Source organism: Babylonia areolata, chromosome 13 (assembly GCF_041734735.1).
Source record: "Babylonia areolata isolate BAREFJ2019XMU chromosome 13, ASM4173473v1, whole genome shotgun sequence".
NCBI classification, from domain to species: domain Eukaryota; kingdom Metazoa; phylum Mollusca; class Gastropoda; order Neogastropoda; family Buccinidae; genus Babylonia; species Babylonia areolata.
Window position 1 is genome coordinate 17,124,394 of NC_134888.1, and position 14,955 is coordinate 17,139,348.

At 42.6% G+C, this 14,955-nt stretch overlaps 1 protein-coding gene across 1 annotated transcript in view; it reads right to left on the reverse strand.

Moving 5' to 3' along the window:
* Positions 1-4,055: 4,055 nt before the first annotated feature.
* LOC143288701 (putative glutamate receptor) overlaps positions 4,056-14,955 on the reverse strand; it is a 38,785-nt gene continuing 27,885 nt past the window's right edge. The window contains exons 7-12 of the mRNA XM_076597327.1: positions 14,061-14,186; positions 12,234-12,393; positions 9,189-9,412; positions 7,330-7,598; positions 5,272-5,490; positions 4,056-4,197 (exon numbers count right to left, since the gene is read on the reverse strand). Of these exons, the coding sequence (XP_076453442.1) occupies positions 4,056-4,197; positions 5,272-5,490; positions 7,330-7,598; positions 9,189-9,412; positions 12,234-12,393; positions 14,061-14,186 (1,140 nt within the window). The remainder of the gene's footprint in view (positions 4,198-5,271; positions 5,491-7,329; positions 7,599-9,188; positions 9,413-12,233; positions 12,394-14,060; positions 14,187-14,955) is intronic.

Genomic DNA, 14,955 nt, shown 5'->3' on the forward strand with positions numbered 1-14,955 from the left:
ATGTGTTCTCCTTCATTGGACTCCCTTTGTCTCTTCTACTCTGTCTGTTTGTCTCTCTTTCTCTCATTCTTCTTTGTCTCTTCAACTCTGTCTGCCTGTTTGTCTCTCTTTCTCTCATTCATCTCTCTTTGTCTCTTCTACTCTGTCTGTTTGTCTCTCTTTCTCTCATTCTTCTCTCTTTGTCTCTTCAACTCTGTCTGCCTGTTTGTCTCTCTTTCTCTCATTCTTCTCTCTTTGTCTCTTCAACTCTGTCTGCTTGTTTGTCTCTCTTTCTCTCATTCTTCCAATATTCCTGACCGAACTGGTTGCCACTTGCCATGCTTGGGCATGCTCCATGGTGTCCTGCAAATTGTCGTCGTCTTCTTCTTCTTCCTTCACTCTGTGAGTAGTCATTTGGGTGCCGCACTGAAAAACTGTTCACCAGATTCCTCCAGGTCTGTTGGTTGTGTGTCAGCTAAGCAAGCGCATAGATTTTCAAGAATATGTTCAATAGCAAGACATCTTTATGAATAAGCAGAATGGACCCCCCTAAAATAAACTGAAAGTGCCTTGCTCAAAAGGTGAAATACCTCCTGCTATCAACTCAAGATGCATTCTTCTGCCAAGGTGTGTCTATGAACATCGTCACCAGTCCAGCCAGTTTTCAGTCCTTTCTGATTAGTGCAGATGTCAAAGCTTGAGATTGCACTGAGGTTCACAGTGTAGTATGTTTTACAAGCATGCATGCACTTGAGCCGTTTGAGAGGGTGAGTTTGGAAGATTTTTTACTTTTTTTTTCTGAGTATAGTGCTTTGACAGTCTGAAATGAAGAAAAGAAAGGAACCAGTAAGATCCAACTCGAACTTAAGAGAGAGAGCACACACACACACACACACACACACACACATGCGCACTGACTGAAACCATTTACTGTCAGATTAAATTCTGTTGTACTGACATTTTAGCAATCATTTGAACTTAACTGAGCAACACAAAGAGAACTGAATTTGAAAAAAAAAAAACCCCATGATGTGAATTTTAAAAAGCAACATATTTAACAATCAGTTTACTAAATTTCAATGACAACATCTCAAAAAATGTTTCAACACACACACACTCACAGACATGTATCCCCCACCTACCCCCAACATACATCCATGCATGCACACAAATGCCCATTCAGATTCCCCCACCTCATCCCCCTACCCCAAGTACACTTCTATAGTCACATTTTGATCTCTTTCCCCCACTCCAAAGGCATGTAAGTGTTCACACCCATATGCACAAAGTCTCTCTCTCTCTCTCTCTCTCTCTCTCTCTCTCTCTCTCTCACACACACACACACACATACACACACATTCCAATTTGTACAAGACCATGCTTAGTTATACTGTAAAACAAAAAAGAGTGGCAAAAGGGTCGAGGGAGATGTTCAGAAGATACCCTCACAATTATCAGTCCTCATGATATGGGCTTTTTTTGTTTCCAGGACTGCCTGTTTGCACACATCAAAACACGCACAACCGCTCACTCGCAACAGACTTTTTCACTCAGCATCTATATGTTTATTAAGAGACCATTCCCAAAGTGAGCTCTGCAGACCTGAACATTGCAGGACTCATCTTAGGGAGATGCCGAATTACAAGGATTGCCAGGGACAGAAGACTGGGAAATGGGCATTACAAACAAACAGAAAAGAAAAGGAACAAAATGACAAATGAAGAAAAAAGAGAACCTACTGAAAGAGAAAAGCCCACCGAGATATTAGGGGATGTCTCTCTCATACTGGGGCAGCCGCTGTTTGCGTGTACGTACATGGACTTCTTATCTCCTGATTGGAATATTGTTTGTTGACTGGTGGAAGCGAAGGTAAAATTAGAATAGTATGCGATGACCCCCCCCTCCTCCCCATCACACACACACACACACACACACACTTTTATAATGGTTATAATCCCAGCAAACTACCACGATTGTTTTTGGGAGGACGTGAAATATTTTTCTTCAAGTCGGAAATAAAATTTCTTGGGGTTCTATTTAATTTAAATATAATCTGGAAGAAACACATTAATTCAATGGTGACTAAAGCAGTTAAAAGTTTAAATTTCTTAAAAATTGTAAGTCACTCTCCTTGTGGACAAGACTCCAAATTTCTTTTACATTTAGCGACATCTCTCGTAAGGTCAAGAAATCTTCTTTTCTGCTTCGCTGACGTTTCTAAAGAAGCTGCGAATAATTGACAGTAAAGCTGTGAAACTGGCTTTAGGGGTACCTGTGCATACTAAGACCTCAGAAGCCTATAAGATTGCGGGTATTCTACCACTAGATGAAATCAGAAAATTAAGTTCTGCTAAATACATTGTGAGATGTACAGCAGTGGATGATTTTGAGGAATTAAATATTAGGTCTAATACTGATTTTCCAAAAAATGCACAAAATGATTCAAATGTACAAACCATTCGCATATACGTGTCAGATATTTTAAATTCTTCAGACATTGATTTGCATGATATGGCACCTCGTGTTCTGGTGCCACCTGTCCCTCCCTGGGAGTTAACAAAAACAAACGTCAACATATTTGCTTCTGACACAACAAAAGGAGATTCTCCACATATAATAGCAGCATCTGTCAGAATTGTACCGATCAGATCAGCAGCTGTGGTGCGGCGTATATTGATCTGTCTGATTTCAGTGACGCTTTCTTGAGAAACTGAAATTCAAACTGAAACATCAGGGTTTGAGGGTCCATTTCACCCCCGAAAACGGAGTATGGCTGCCTACATGGCGGGGTAAAAACGTTCATACACGTAAAAGCCCATACGAGTGGACGTGGGAGTTGCAGCCCACGAACGAAGATGAAGAAGAAGAAGAGGTCTATTTTCAACACGATGATGTGAATTTGTAAAAGGCACTTCACTCCGATTTACCCACCCAGGTGTGAATGGGTACCTGGCTTCGGTTGGGGGAAGGTTAGATAACACAGACTCACTTTGTTTACACAATTCTATCGTCAGTACCTTTCTGTCGAAACTACTAAAACTCTTATTTCTGCTTTTGTGTTGTCACGAATTGACTAATGTAATTCTCTTCTCATAGGCTCTCCACATAATATTCTTCAGCGAATTCAAAAACTTCAAAACAATGCTGCCCGTCTGACTCTCAGAGTCCCACGTACTGATCACATTTCTCCTCACCTCCGCACTATACACTGGCTCCCCACTGAAGCGAGAATTAAATACAAAGTTGCGTGTCTCTGCTATTCTGCTTTCCACTCCGCGGGACCTACTTATCTTTCTGACCTTATCAGTGTTTACACTCCCACAAGAAATCTCCGCTCTTCCTCTGACTGTTACCTTTTGAAACTTTCCTCGTGTCAATACATGAACCTATGGTGAACGTTCTTTCTTCTTTGCTGCTCCTCACATCTGGAACAACCTTCCTTATCATATCCGTGCATCTGATTCTTTTTCTGCTTTTCGCTCATCACTAAAGACTCATCTTTTTAAAACCTATCTATAAGTACTCTCAGCTTCCTTTTCTCCAACACCACCAGCTCGCTTTGGATGTATGTAAAGTGGGAAAGGGAGAGTGTGAGTGGGGGGGGGGGTTTTGAGAAAGAGTGGTCATGAATGTTTTATGTTACTTGTAATATTTTTCTTTCATGTAAAGCGCCCTGAGCTCTTAGTGAGAAAGGGCGCCATTTTAATGTACATTAGTAGTAGTAGTAGTAGTAGTAGTAGTAGTAGTAAAAACACCAATGGACCGCGCCCCGTCTCACCCATCAGTTAACAGTACATCCCTCGGTAGCCCAGCTGAATTGTGCCCAACAGCATCTGACCTCCCACAACACGACAGTTTCATCAGCATACTGATGTTGATCATCAAGTGGAAGAAGAAGAAGAAGACGATTTGGTCCCGCCTTTGTACACCGAAACCTATACACAGTGGATATGAATTCACCGCACCGATAGCCATCAAAGGCAATGTGTATGACCGCACAGAACCTTGGTTTTTATCATCCTGTAAGAAAGACTATCACCCATAACATCCCTGAACGTCATATCATGGAGAAAATCTCAGCCCAAAGAGAATCGAACCTGAAACATTGTGCCTGGCTGGGTCCCGGTGGTCAAGCGTGCTCCCACTGCAGGGCAGTCCTGTTTCTGCGAGTGTTTCTCCTCCTCCACATTGTGTATGATGAATGGGTGGGTTGCACATCTAAATCACAAGAATAGTTCTCTTTGTTTTTGAAAGTTCCACCTCATCATCATCATCATCATCATCTATCATCAGCAACAGCAGCAATGGTCACAACACTGACACGTTAAACACCAGAGCAACACAACGACATTATAATGTTCTGCTTTGGAAATCCAGCATTACAATGCATCACAACAGCAATATCAACAATAATGTATCAACGACAGCAATAAATGGAACGCAAGTTTATTCATATTGATAATCGATCATCCCAACCGGTTTTATGCAGCAATCCGTCAAAGAAAAAAAAAGGTTGCATTAAGCAAAGATGGAACACACCCACTTTCACACACACACACACACGCATGCACGCGCGCGCGCGCACACACACACACACACACACACACACACACACACTGCAGTGTGAGAAAAGAATAGTTTGACAGACTGGGCACTGTTCCTTCAGACCAGCAGACCAGGACGAATCAACACAATGCCTCTGGTGACTCAAGGGACCCCGCCCCTCTCTGTCTGTCTGTCTGTCTCTCACCTAACCACACACAAACACACCCCTCCCTCCTCAAATACCACCCTTTCTGCCTTTCCCTCTCCATCTTTCTCTCTCTCTCTCACACACACACACACACACACACACACACACACACGCACACACACACTCACCTAACCACACACACACACACACACACACCAAACCACACACATATATCCCCCTCCCCTACCCAAACCAAACCAAACCACACCCCCACACCCCTAACCACACACACACTCACTTACTTCCCAACCCCACCCACACCCCAAACCACACACACACACACACACACACCAAACCAAACCACACACACTCACCTCCCCCTCTCCCCCAACAACCACACCCCCAAACCAAGCCACCACACACACACACACACACACACACACACACACATCCCCCAAACTACACCCCTACACACCCCCCCCCCCCCACGCCCCCCACCCCCATCAAACAAACACCACCACCCTTCCCATCAGTGCCCAAAAACATCACCCGGGCAGACAGACAGACAGACACCCCGCGCGGCAATCACGACCCCCCACAGTTTCCCAGCCGCTCTCTCCCCGGCCAGTGCCACAGCGCCGAGCACCATCCCGCCCGCCGCCAGGTAGAAGACTCCCTGCAAGGTGTCCAGTGTGATGGCCGACTGGGAGGAGGAGGAGGAGGAGGAGGAGTCCCCACGCGCCACGCACCTGTTGTCCTTGGGCCACCACTTAGCCCTCAGCTGGTCCATCACCCCTCCCGCTTCCAGCTTCAGAAGGCTACGCAAAGTGGAAAAAAAAAAAAGAAAAAAAGAAGAAAAAAAGTCACGTTGCACGGCATCAGAGAGTTGTGTTCTATTTTTAGTGTCAATACAAAAGCTTCTGGGGGTGAGGGGAGGGGAGGGGAGTGGCGGGGGTGAGGGGGGCGGGGCGGAAGCAGGAGAGAAAAAAAAAACAACCACGAAAATAAATCTAACATTCCCCTTAATTAATTAATAAATAAGCTTCTGGGGAAAACAGAAAAAGATTTTTTTTTAATCCGAAAATACATCTAAGTTAACATTCTGCTCAATACATAAACTTCTGGAGAAAACAGAAAAAAACGAAAATAAATCTAAGTTAATATCCTACTTAATACATAACCTTTTGGAGAAAAACTTAAGAAAAAAAAATCTAAGTTAACACTCTACTTAATTAATGCATAAGTTTCTGGAAAAACAGGATTTTTTTTTTTAATCTAAGTTAACATTCTACAATAATGTTTCTAAAGAATACAGACTCGAGCTATATCTGATCTTTAAAACAAAAAAACAAAACAAAAAGCCAACAACAACAACAACAAAAAGAGCACAGAATTACCATGTGCAGACTTCGCATACGCACGCATGATCTCCACATAGAAAGAGGCAGATACACAGGTACAGGGTGGGGAAATACAAAAGTATGCAAAATCTGTGGTGTGCTAGAAGACGAGTGTCATTTTCTCGACAAATGTATCAGATACGAACATTTAGGAGAAGTTTTGTTGACCGATATAAAGTCTGAATTTACAAATTTTCACAACATAGATACGGTCAGTCAATTGTATAATTACGACCCTGCACAACCTCGACTGGCAAAATTCAGTTTTGAATGTTTCAAAGAACACGTCATGTTCATTTGGTGGGGTTTATAAACCCTTTGTTTACGGTTTTCGTGAGAAATAAATATGATCATGATTCTGATGGTTCTGATTTTGTATTACCAGCCTTACATGTGACTGACAACGTTGATGTTTTTGACTTTTTACATTCATTATCAGTTATTTCGATTGTTAGGTTAGTGACTTCTCTTTTACGAAGTCCATTAAGTAATTTTCTGTAATTGTATTTAGATATTTGTTTCAATTTCACACACACACACACACACACACACACACACACACACACACACACACACATCCCGCCCCCATATACCCGGTTTCCTCCAACTCATCATTCATCCCCTCCCCCTCCTCTTCTAAACACTAATACTCTAACAAATTGTCTTCGTCAATTACCGATATCTGTGACGGGACATTAAACAAAATTCCTCCTCCTGCCAGCCTTTCAGCGCATGTGTGTGTGTCGTTGGAATGATGGAAGAGAGATCGGGTGTGTTGCGTGGTGAAATGCTATCATACACGGTGACCTTAGCCTCAGAAGCAAGCTGCGGCAGATACGTGCACAGAATCAGAGTTATCATCTTCTTCTTCTCGTTCGTCGGAATAGAGTTGTATTCAGTACCAGCGTTTCAGCGTGTGTCACTGGAATGATGGACGAGAGATCGGGTGTGTTACGTAGTACATAAAGGCTATTATACAGCATTAGTGTTAAAGTCTATTAATATCTTTGTTTTTGTTTTTTTGTTGTTTTTTTTATATCGCCCAACTGACCACACAGGGCCATACCAGGACTGGAAAACTATAAATATCCATCTCGCTGAACCCGAAAAAAGACATCTAGAGAAAAAAAAATCAGGCTGGAGTTCAACCAAAGTCATGCACGTAAGACCTATAAGACCTATAAATACGGACAACCCCACAAAAAAAAAAAAAAAAAAGAAAAAAAAAGAAAAGAAAAAAAGGACCAGACTACTCACGCGGCATCTATTCTCTGCGTCATGACAGAGCGCTTGGGCGTGAACACGTTGTAGGTTTCCATGCCCACCAGACGTTCCCGGATGACGCGGATGGCACAGTCCTCTGCTGCCCACAGGTCCTGAAGTTCCTCTTCCCCGATGAAGGCGTAGGCTTCGCGCGCCATCTTGGCTCGGTGCACTTCCGCGTCCAGGCTGAACACTTCTGGATCATCTTTGGCGAAGTGTACGACGCCTTCGTAGGCAGCTCTCAGGACGGAGTTGTTGCTGTGCTGTTTGGGAATATGATTGAAATTAATGAGGGGAGGTAAGTTTCTGTTTCTGTTGCTGTGCTGTTTGGGAATAAGATTGAAATTAATGAGGGAAGGTAAGTTTCTGTTTCTGTTGCTGTGCTGTTTGGGAATAAGATTGAAATTAATGAGGGAAGGTAAGTTTCTGTTGCTGTGCTGTTTGGGAATGAGATTGAAATTAATGAGGGGAGGGAAGTTTCTGTTGCTGTGCTGTTTGGGAATTGGATTGAAATTAATGAGGGAAGGTAAGTTTCTGTTGCTGTGCTGTTTGGGAATAAGATTGAAATTAATGAGGGAAGGTAAGTTTCGGTTTCTGTTGCCCTACTGTTTGGGAATAGGACTGAAATTAATGAGGGAAGGTAAGTTTCGGTTTCTGTTGCTGTGCTGTTTGGGAACAGGATTGAAATTAATGACGGGAGGTAAGTTTCGATTTCTGTTGCTGTGCTGTTTGGGAATAGAACTGAAATTAATGAGGGGAGGTAAGTTTCTCTTTCTGTTGCTGTGCTGTTTGGGAATAGGACTGAAATTAATGAGGGGAGGTAAGTTTCTCTTTCTGTTGCTGTGCTGTTTGGGAACAGGATTGAAATTAATGAGGGAAGGTAAGTTTCGGTTTCTGTTGCTGTGCTGTTTGGGAATAGGACTGAAATTAATGAGGGGAGGTAAGTTTCTCTTTCTGTTGCTGTGCTGTTTGGGAACAGGATTGAAATTAATCACGGGAGGGAAGTTTTGGTTTCTGTTGCTGTGCTGTTTGGGAATAGGATTGAAATGGGAGTTGGGGGGCGAGGGAGGTCGGTTTCTGTTGCTGTGATGTTTGGGAATAGGATTCAAATGGAGGTCAGTTTCAGTTTCAAGAAGGTGTCAAAATGTGCGGACTAATCCATATGCGCTACACCACATGCTCAGAAAAATAAAGGTGGGGAGCAGATGTTTGACGTACGCATAATCTCAATGCGGTGGTCATGACCTTTGGTATGCATAAAACATTGCCCTTAAATGAAATGAAATAAACAATCAAAATAATTAAACAAGTGAAACACACTTAGATACAACATAAACGAAAGATACCAAAGAAGGCAAACGATTAAGATAAGAATAACATTGGACCATGTTCAGCGTGGAACTTGTGCACACACAAACAAGCGTGCATATCCACACAAGCGTGCACACACACTTTGACAGACAAACAGACAGACACACACACACACACATAACGTATATATGCAACAATTTACATTCCCACAGACACCCAGACCTCTGTGTGTGTGTGTGTGTGTGTGTGTGTGTGTAGGGTGGGCGGATGCGAGTCTTGTCTGTGTTCTTGCGCTCTCTCGCACGCTGGCAGGGGTACATACCAGTTAACCCTCGTGCGCTACAAGTGCAGTGCAAGCGCATAAAATCTGCCATTCTTCACCCGACTACATCATTTATCTCTCTCTCTCTCTCTCTCTCTCTCTCTATATATATATATATATATATATATATACCGCAGCCTATATACACTGCACGCTGCCAAAATAAACAGCATATCAAAGGGACACAACACTACACTACACTACACTGCCCTATACTAACCCGGAAGCTGTGGACCAGAGCCGTTCCACCAATCATACCCCAGCGGTACTCCCCGAGCGCCACCAGTTCCTGAAGAGAGTTGAACGGAAGCTGAGGGGGCACGTCCACCAGCATGGACGTCAGCTTTGACGTGTAGCATGACGTCACCAACAGACCGAACGTGCACCAGGCGGCCACCAACGGTCGGCGAGCTCCGCCGTGACTCATGAGGCTGCTGGGCACGACTGGACATTGGAATCATAATTATAATGACTGTATTCTGATTGAGAAATTGTAATGTAGTCACTGTTAAAAAATAAATAAATAAATAAATTTTAAAAAATCAGAAAAATCAGAATGCAACTGTTACAACTGCATTCCGGAAAGAAAAATGCCTAATCTTGTACTCGTCTTGTGTTGCCTTGAAAAGAACAATCGAATCAAATCGCTCACTGTATAACTTTTCTTTTTAAATGATAATAAATTGTGTGTGTAGATATATGTATATATATATGTGTGTGTGTGTGTGTGTGTGTGTGTGTGGAGAGAGAGAGAGAGAGAGAGAGAGAGAGATTCTACTGCTGACACATTGCCGTTATCATCGAAAAAAAACAACAAAACACGTTGAACTGCACGAATCGTATGTCTAATTAATGAGGAATCAATGTAGAACTGACCGGCACGTCTTTCCTGTTATCAAAGTTAATATAAACGTGACGACACAGAGCGAAATAATAACAAAGTTGAAAAATAAAACCTCAGTCGAGACTTCCAAGAGAAAATAAGCACTCCCCAGCTGGCACTGCGTAGCCCAGCTGGTACCGCGTCACTCGGCGGTTTTTTTTTTTGTTTTTGTTTTTTTTTCTTTTACGCTTACAGTTGACTTCATCAAGTTTTTGCGCCTCATAAATATTATCATTATTAGTAGTAGTTCTTTTTTTCTTTTTTTAAAAAAATGTATTTATCTATTGTTTATTCATTTATTTACTTATTTCTTTTTTTTATTCCCCCTTTTTTGTTATTTTATTTTATTATTATTTTTATTTTATTCTGTTTTTTTGTTGTTGTTTTTTTCTTCTTCTTCTCAAAAACTAAGCGCGTTGGGTTACGCTGCTGGTCAGGCATCTGCTTGGCAGATGTGGTGTAGCGTATATGGATTTGTCCGAACGCAGTGACGCCTCCTTGAGCTACTGAAACTGATACTGATACTGGTCGGCGGGAAATCAGTTAATTAAATTAATTATCCATTTACTTATTTTGTTTGTTTATGTACCTTATTTTCCTTCATTTAACTTATTTTATTTTCCCTCAGGGCCTGAACTGATCCGAACTTTTCTGCCCGCGTGCAGAATGCCTGAATGTACTTTACACTGATCTTCTCTTGAATAGATCTCGTCACTCAGTGAAACGGATGAGAATCTGAATTGTCTCTTCCATGGAATGGTTTTTGAACGAGTGCTGACGACAAAGACTATTGCATCAGTACTTTACGTCACTCGGCTGGGGGGTTGAGCGGGATCTGTTGTTATTTCTCTCTGCGAGTAAAGATAATAGCAGTTCGAGGATAACGGCACCACATACGTACCTTAGCTTGTTCTTGTCATAATGAACCAACCGCGATAAGAATTTCTATTCTTCTTTTATTTTATTTTATTTTCTTTTTTCTTTAAGTGTTTCCAACTGTTTTAACACAATACACAATCCTAGCCTTTCCAGCAATCAGTTAAAATGAATTTCATGTGGACATCTGCATGCTTTCAGCGGAAGTGTCCAACTGTTTCAACACAATACATCACTGATCCTAGCCTTTCCAGCAATTGATTTGGACAACCTTCATGTTGACATCAGTACAGTTATTGCCTGAGAATAACAAAAAGTCACACGCACACACACACACACACATATATATATATATATATGTGTGTGTGTGTGTGTGTGTGTGCGTTCTTTAGTTTAACGTCTTTTCACTGTAAGTGATATTAGACGAGGGAAGGAAAAAAAATCGAGTGGGAAGAGGGGGAGGGGGGTGGGTGGAATTACTGTGTACGCATACGAGTAAGTGAAAGTGTGTGTGTGTGTGTGTGTGTGTGTGTGTGTGTGTGTGTGTGAAAATTATTGATTGTATATATATATATATATATATATATATATATATACATGAGTGTGTGTGTGTGTGTGTGTGTGTGTGTGTGTGTGTGTGTGTGTGTGTTGCTGTTTTCCCCCATAAGGCCAACGTGAACAACGAGTCACCCACACACACCCGAAGGACGGATTACACACCAGAAGAAAACAACACAAAAAACAAGCATAGAACCCAAGAAAACAAAAGAAAAAGGAAAGGGGTAAGAAATCTTGACGGGAGAGGCCCGAAAGGAAATTTGAAATCCAAATTGAAAGACTTTTTTTTTCTTTTTATTAAACAATTAGGGGGGGAATGTGCACGTGACAGTGTGTTGTTACGTGATGCGATGTATACGCGTGTCCGAACAGTATTCTATGTTGGAAGATAAGAAATATCTTAATGCTTATGCAATTTTGTTTTTAGTGCGGTTGATATTTAATGTCAGCTTGTGTGTGTCTGTGTGTGAGTGTGTGTGTGTGTGTCTGTAATGGAGGGACATCTATATATATCTATATATATATATATATGTGTGTGTGTGTGTGTGTGTGCGTGCGTGCGCGCGTGTGTGTGTGTGTGCGCGCGTGTCTCTGTGTGTGTGTGCGTGTGTGTGTGTATGTGCGCGCGCGCGCGTGTGCGTGTGAGTGTGTGTGTGTGTGTGTGTGTGTGTGTGTGTGTGTGTGTTCTATGAAATGTATTTTGTTTTAATCCAAGCCTTATTTACTTCGTAGCTTTTATAATCTGATTCATCTCTGAAGTGTGCTTTTTCATTCATATGAACACACTTGATGTTTTCCATTGTCAGATAGCATGTTTATAGTCAACTGGATGATGTAAGGCGCTTTGAGCAGCATTGGTGCTGGGTATCGCGCCATAGAAAAATTATGTATTATTATTATTATTATTATTATTATCATTATTATTATTATTATGACTCATTCACTTACTCTCCTTCAGGAGGGAGCCGAAGAGAAACTCCGCGACGAGGAAGATGGACGGCACCTTGTGATGCGGCGGCAGGTGATGCGCAAGTCTGGCTTCCGCCAGGACCAGCACTTTGACAGCACCCATGCTGAAGGCGAATGTCACCAGCACGGCCACGTACACCTGTGTATTTGTATTTGTATTTCTTTTCTTTTTATCACAACAGATTTCTCTGTGTGAAATTCGGGCTGCTCTCCCCAGGGAGAGCGCGTCGCTACACCACAGCGCCACCCTTTTTTGTGTGTGTGTGTGTATTTTTTCTGCGTGCAGTTTTATTTGTTTTTCCTATCGCAGTGGATTTTTCTACAGAATTTTGCCAGGAACAACCCTTTTGTTGCCGTGGGTTCTTTTACGTGCGCTAAGTGCATGCTGCACACGGGACCTCGGTTTATCGTCTCATCCGAATGACTAGCGTCCAGACCACCACTCAAGGTCTAGTGGAGGGGGAGAAAATATCGGCGGCTGAGCCGTGATTCGAACCAGCGCGCTCAGATTCTCTCGCTTCCTAGGCGGACGCGTTATCTCTAGGCCATCACTCCACATGTACGGTTGTTATTAATTAGGATTTCCCCAGCACTGAGTGTGTTACTAGTAACATCGATCGTTGTTTGAGGTCATGTGGCCACTCGATAGGCGGGGGTGAGGGAGTGGAGGTGGGTTGCTTGTTGTAATTTATTTTACTGGTGAGCTTATGACTGATGACCCTTCCCCTCAATGCCGCCTCAACAATCCACTGTCAATTTGTTTGTTTTGTTTTGGTTTGTTTTTGCTCTGTGTGTGTGTGTGTGTGTGTGTGTGTGTGTGGGTTTTTTTTTGTTTGTTTGTTTTTTGTTTTTAAGGGGTTGCTGTTGTTGTTTTCGTTTGTGTCGTTGTGTTTGTTGTTTTTGTGGTTTGTTTGTTTATTTGTTTTCAGGAGGAAGGTGGCAGTGTGGTCAAGACGCTTATCGGCCAATACAGTGTCCGTGAGGGCCTGGGTTCGATTCCCGCTCTCGACGTTTCTCCCCAAATTTGACTGAGCGTCTAGTGATTCGAATGAGACGATAAACCGAGATCCATGAGCAGCACTCACTTGGCGCATATATATATATATATATATATATATATATATATATATATATATATATATATATATGCGTGTGTGTGTGTGTGTGTGTGTGTCCTTGCTGCTGTGTGCACATGTCAAATGACTGCTATGAAAAAAACAAGCCCGGAGCTTCCTTTTTCTTGAGGAAGTGTCTGGGTTTGTTCCACAGCACCTTTACTTTTGTATCTGTGTGCAAGCCGATTTGGTTGCGTAAGCAGCATTGACTTGAAATTGTGTCCCTTGTACATGGAGAGAGTTACCACTCTTTACTGTTGTGTTGGAGTGGAGTGGTGGTCAAGAGGTAACGCGTCCGCCTAGGAAGCGAGAGAATCTGAGCACACTGATTCGAATCACACCAGCAGTCGCCAGTAATTTCTTCCCCTCCACTAGACCTTGAGTGGCGGTCTGGACGCTAGTCATTCGGATGAGATGATAAACCGAGGTCCCGTGTGCAGCATGCACTTAGCACAAGTAAAAGATTCCACGGCAACAAAAGGTTTGTCCCTGGCAAAATTATGTTGAAAAATCTACTTCGATAGAGAAACAAATACAATTTTGCAGGCACACAAAAAATACCCCCCAAAATGGGTGGCGCTGTCAGTGTAGCGAAGCGCTCTCCCTGTGGAGAGCAGCCCGAATTTCACCCACAGAAATCTGTTGTGACAAAAAGAGTAAAATACAAATACAAATATATGCAGCGGTCTACCTGCCAGTGGAAGGGTCGGAACAAGGCCGCCATGTGCTGGTGGCCCCGGGACGGGATGCGGACACCGATGCCCGTGTAGCGGATGTTCATGGGGCTGGTGAAGTCCACCACTGGCAGTCGCTCCAGCTTCGGGGTCATGGGAGCCACGGATATGTCCACCTCCTGTCGGTGATGATGGTGGTAATGGTGGTGGTGATGTTGATGATGATGATTTTGGTGGTGGTGGTGGTGAAGAAGAAGAAGAAGAAGAAGAAGGAGATGATGGTGATGATGATGGTGATGGTAGTGGTGGTGTTGGTGGTGGTGGTGATGATGGTGATGGTGGTGGTGGTGGTGGTGGTGGTGAAGAAGAAGAAGAAGAAGGAGATGATGATGATGATGGTGGTGATGGTAGTGGTGGTGGTGGTGGTGGTGGTTGTGGTGATGATGATGAAGATGATGGTGGTGGTTGTGGTGAAGAAGAAGAAGAAGGTGATGATGATGATGATGATGGTGGTGGTGGTGGTGATGGTGATGGTGACGATGGTGATGATGATGTTGATGGTAATGATGATGATGACGACGACGACGACGATGATGATGATGCCGATGAAGATGAAGATGACGATGATGATGATGATGATAGTGATCATGGTGATGATGATAATTGTAATAATAATGATAATAACGGTGAGGAGGAGGATAAAATCAATGATTGTTTTAAAAAATCATTATTATTATTGTTATTGTTGTTGTTGTTGCTGTTATCATTACTTTTAACATGATCAAAACCATCGTTATCCTTGCTGTTGTTATGATCATTACTGTTGTTGTTGTTGTTGTCATTACTTTTAACATGATCAACACCATCATTATCCTTGCTGTTGTTATGATCATTATTGTTGTTGCTGTTGTC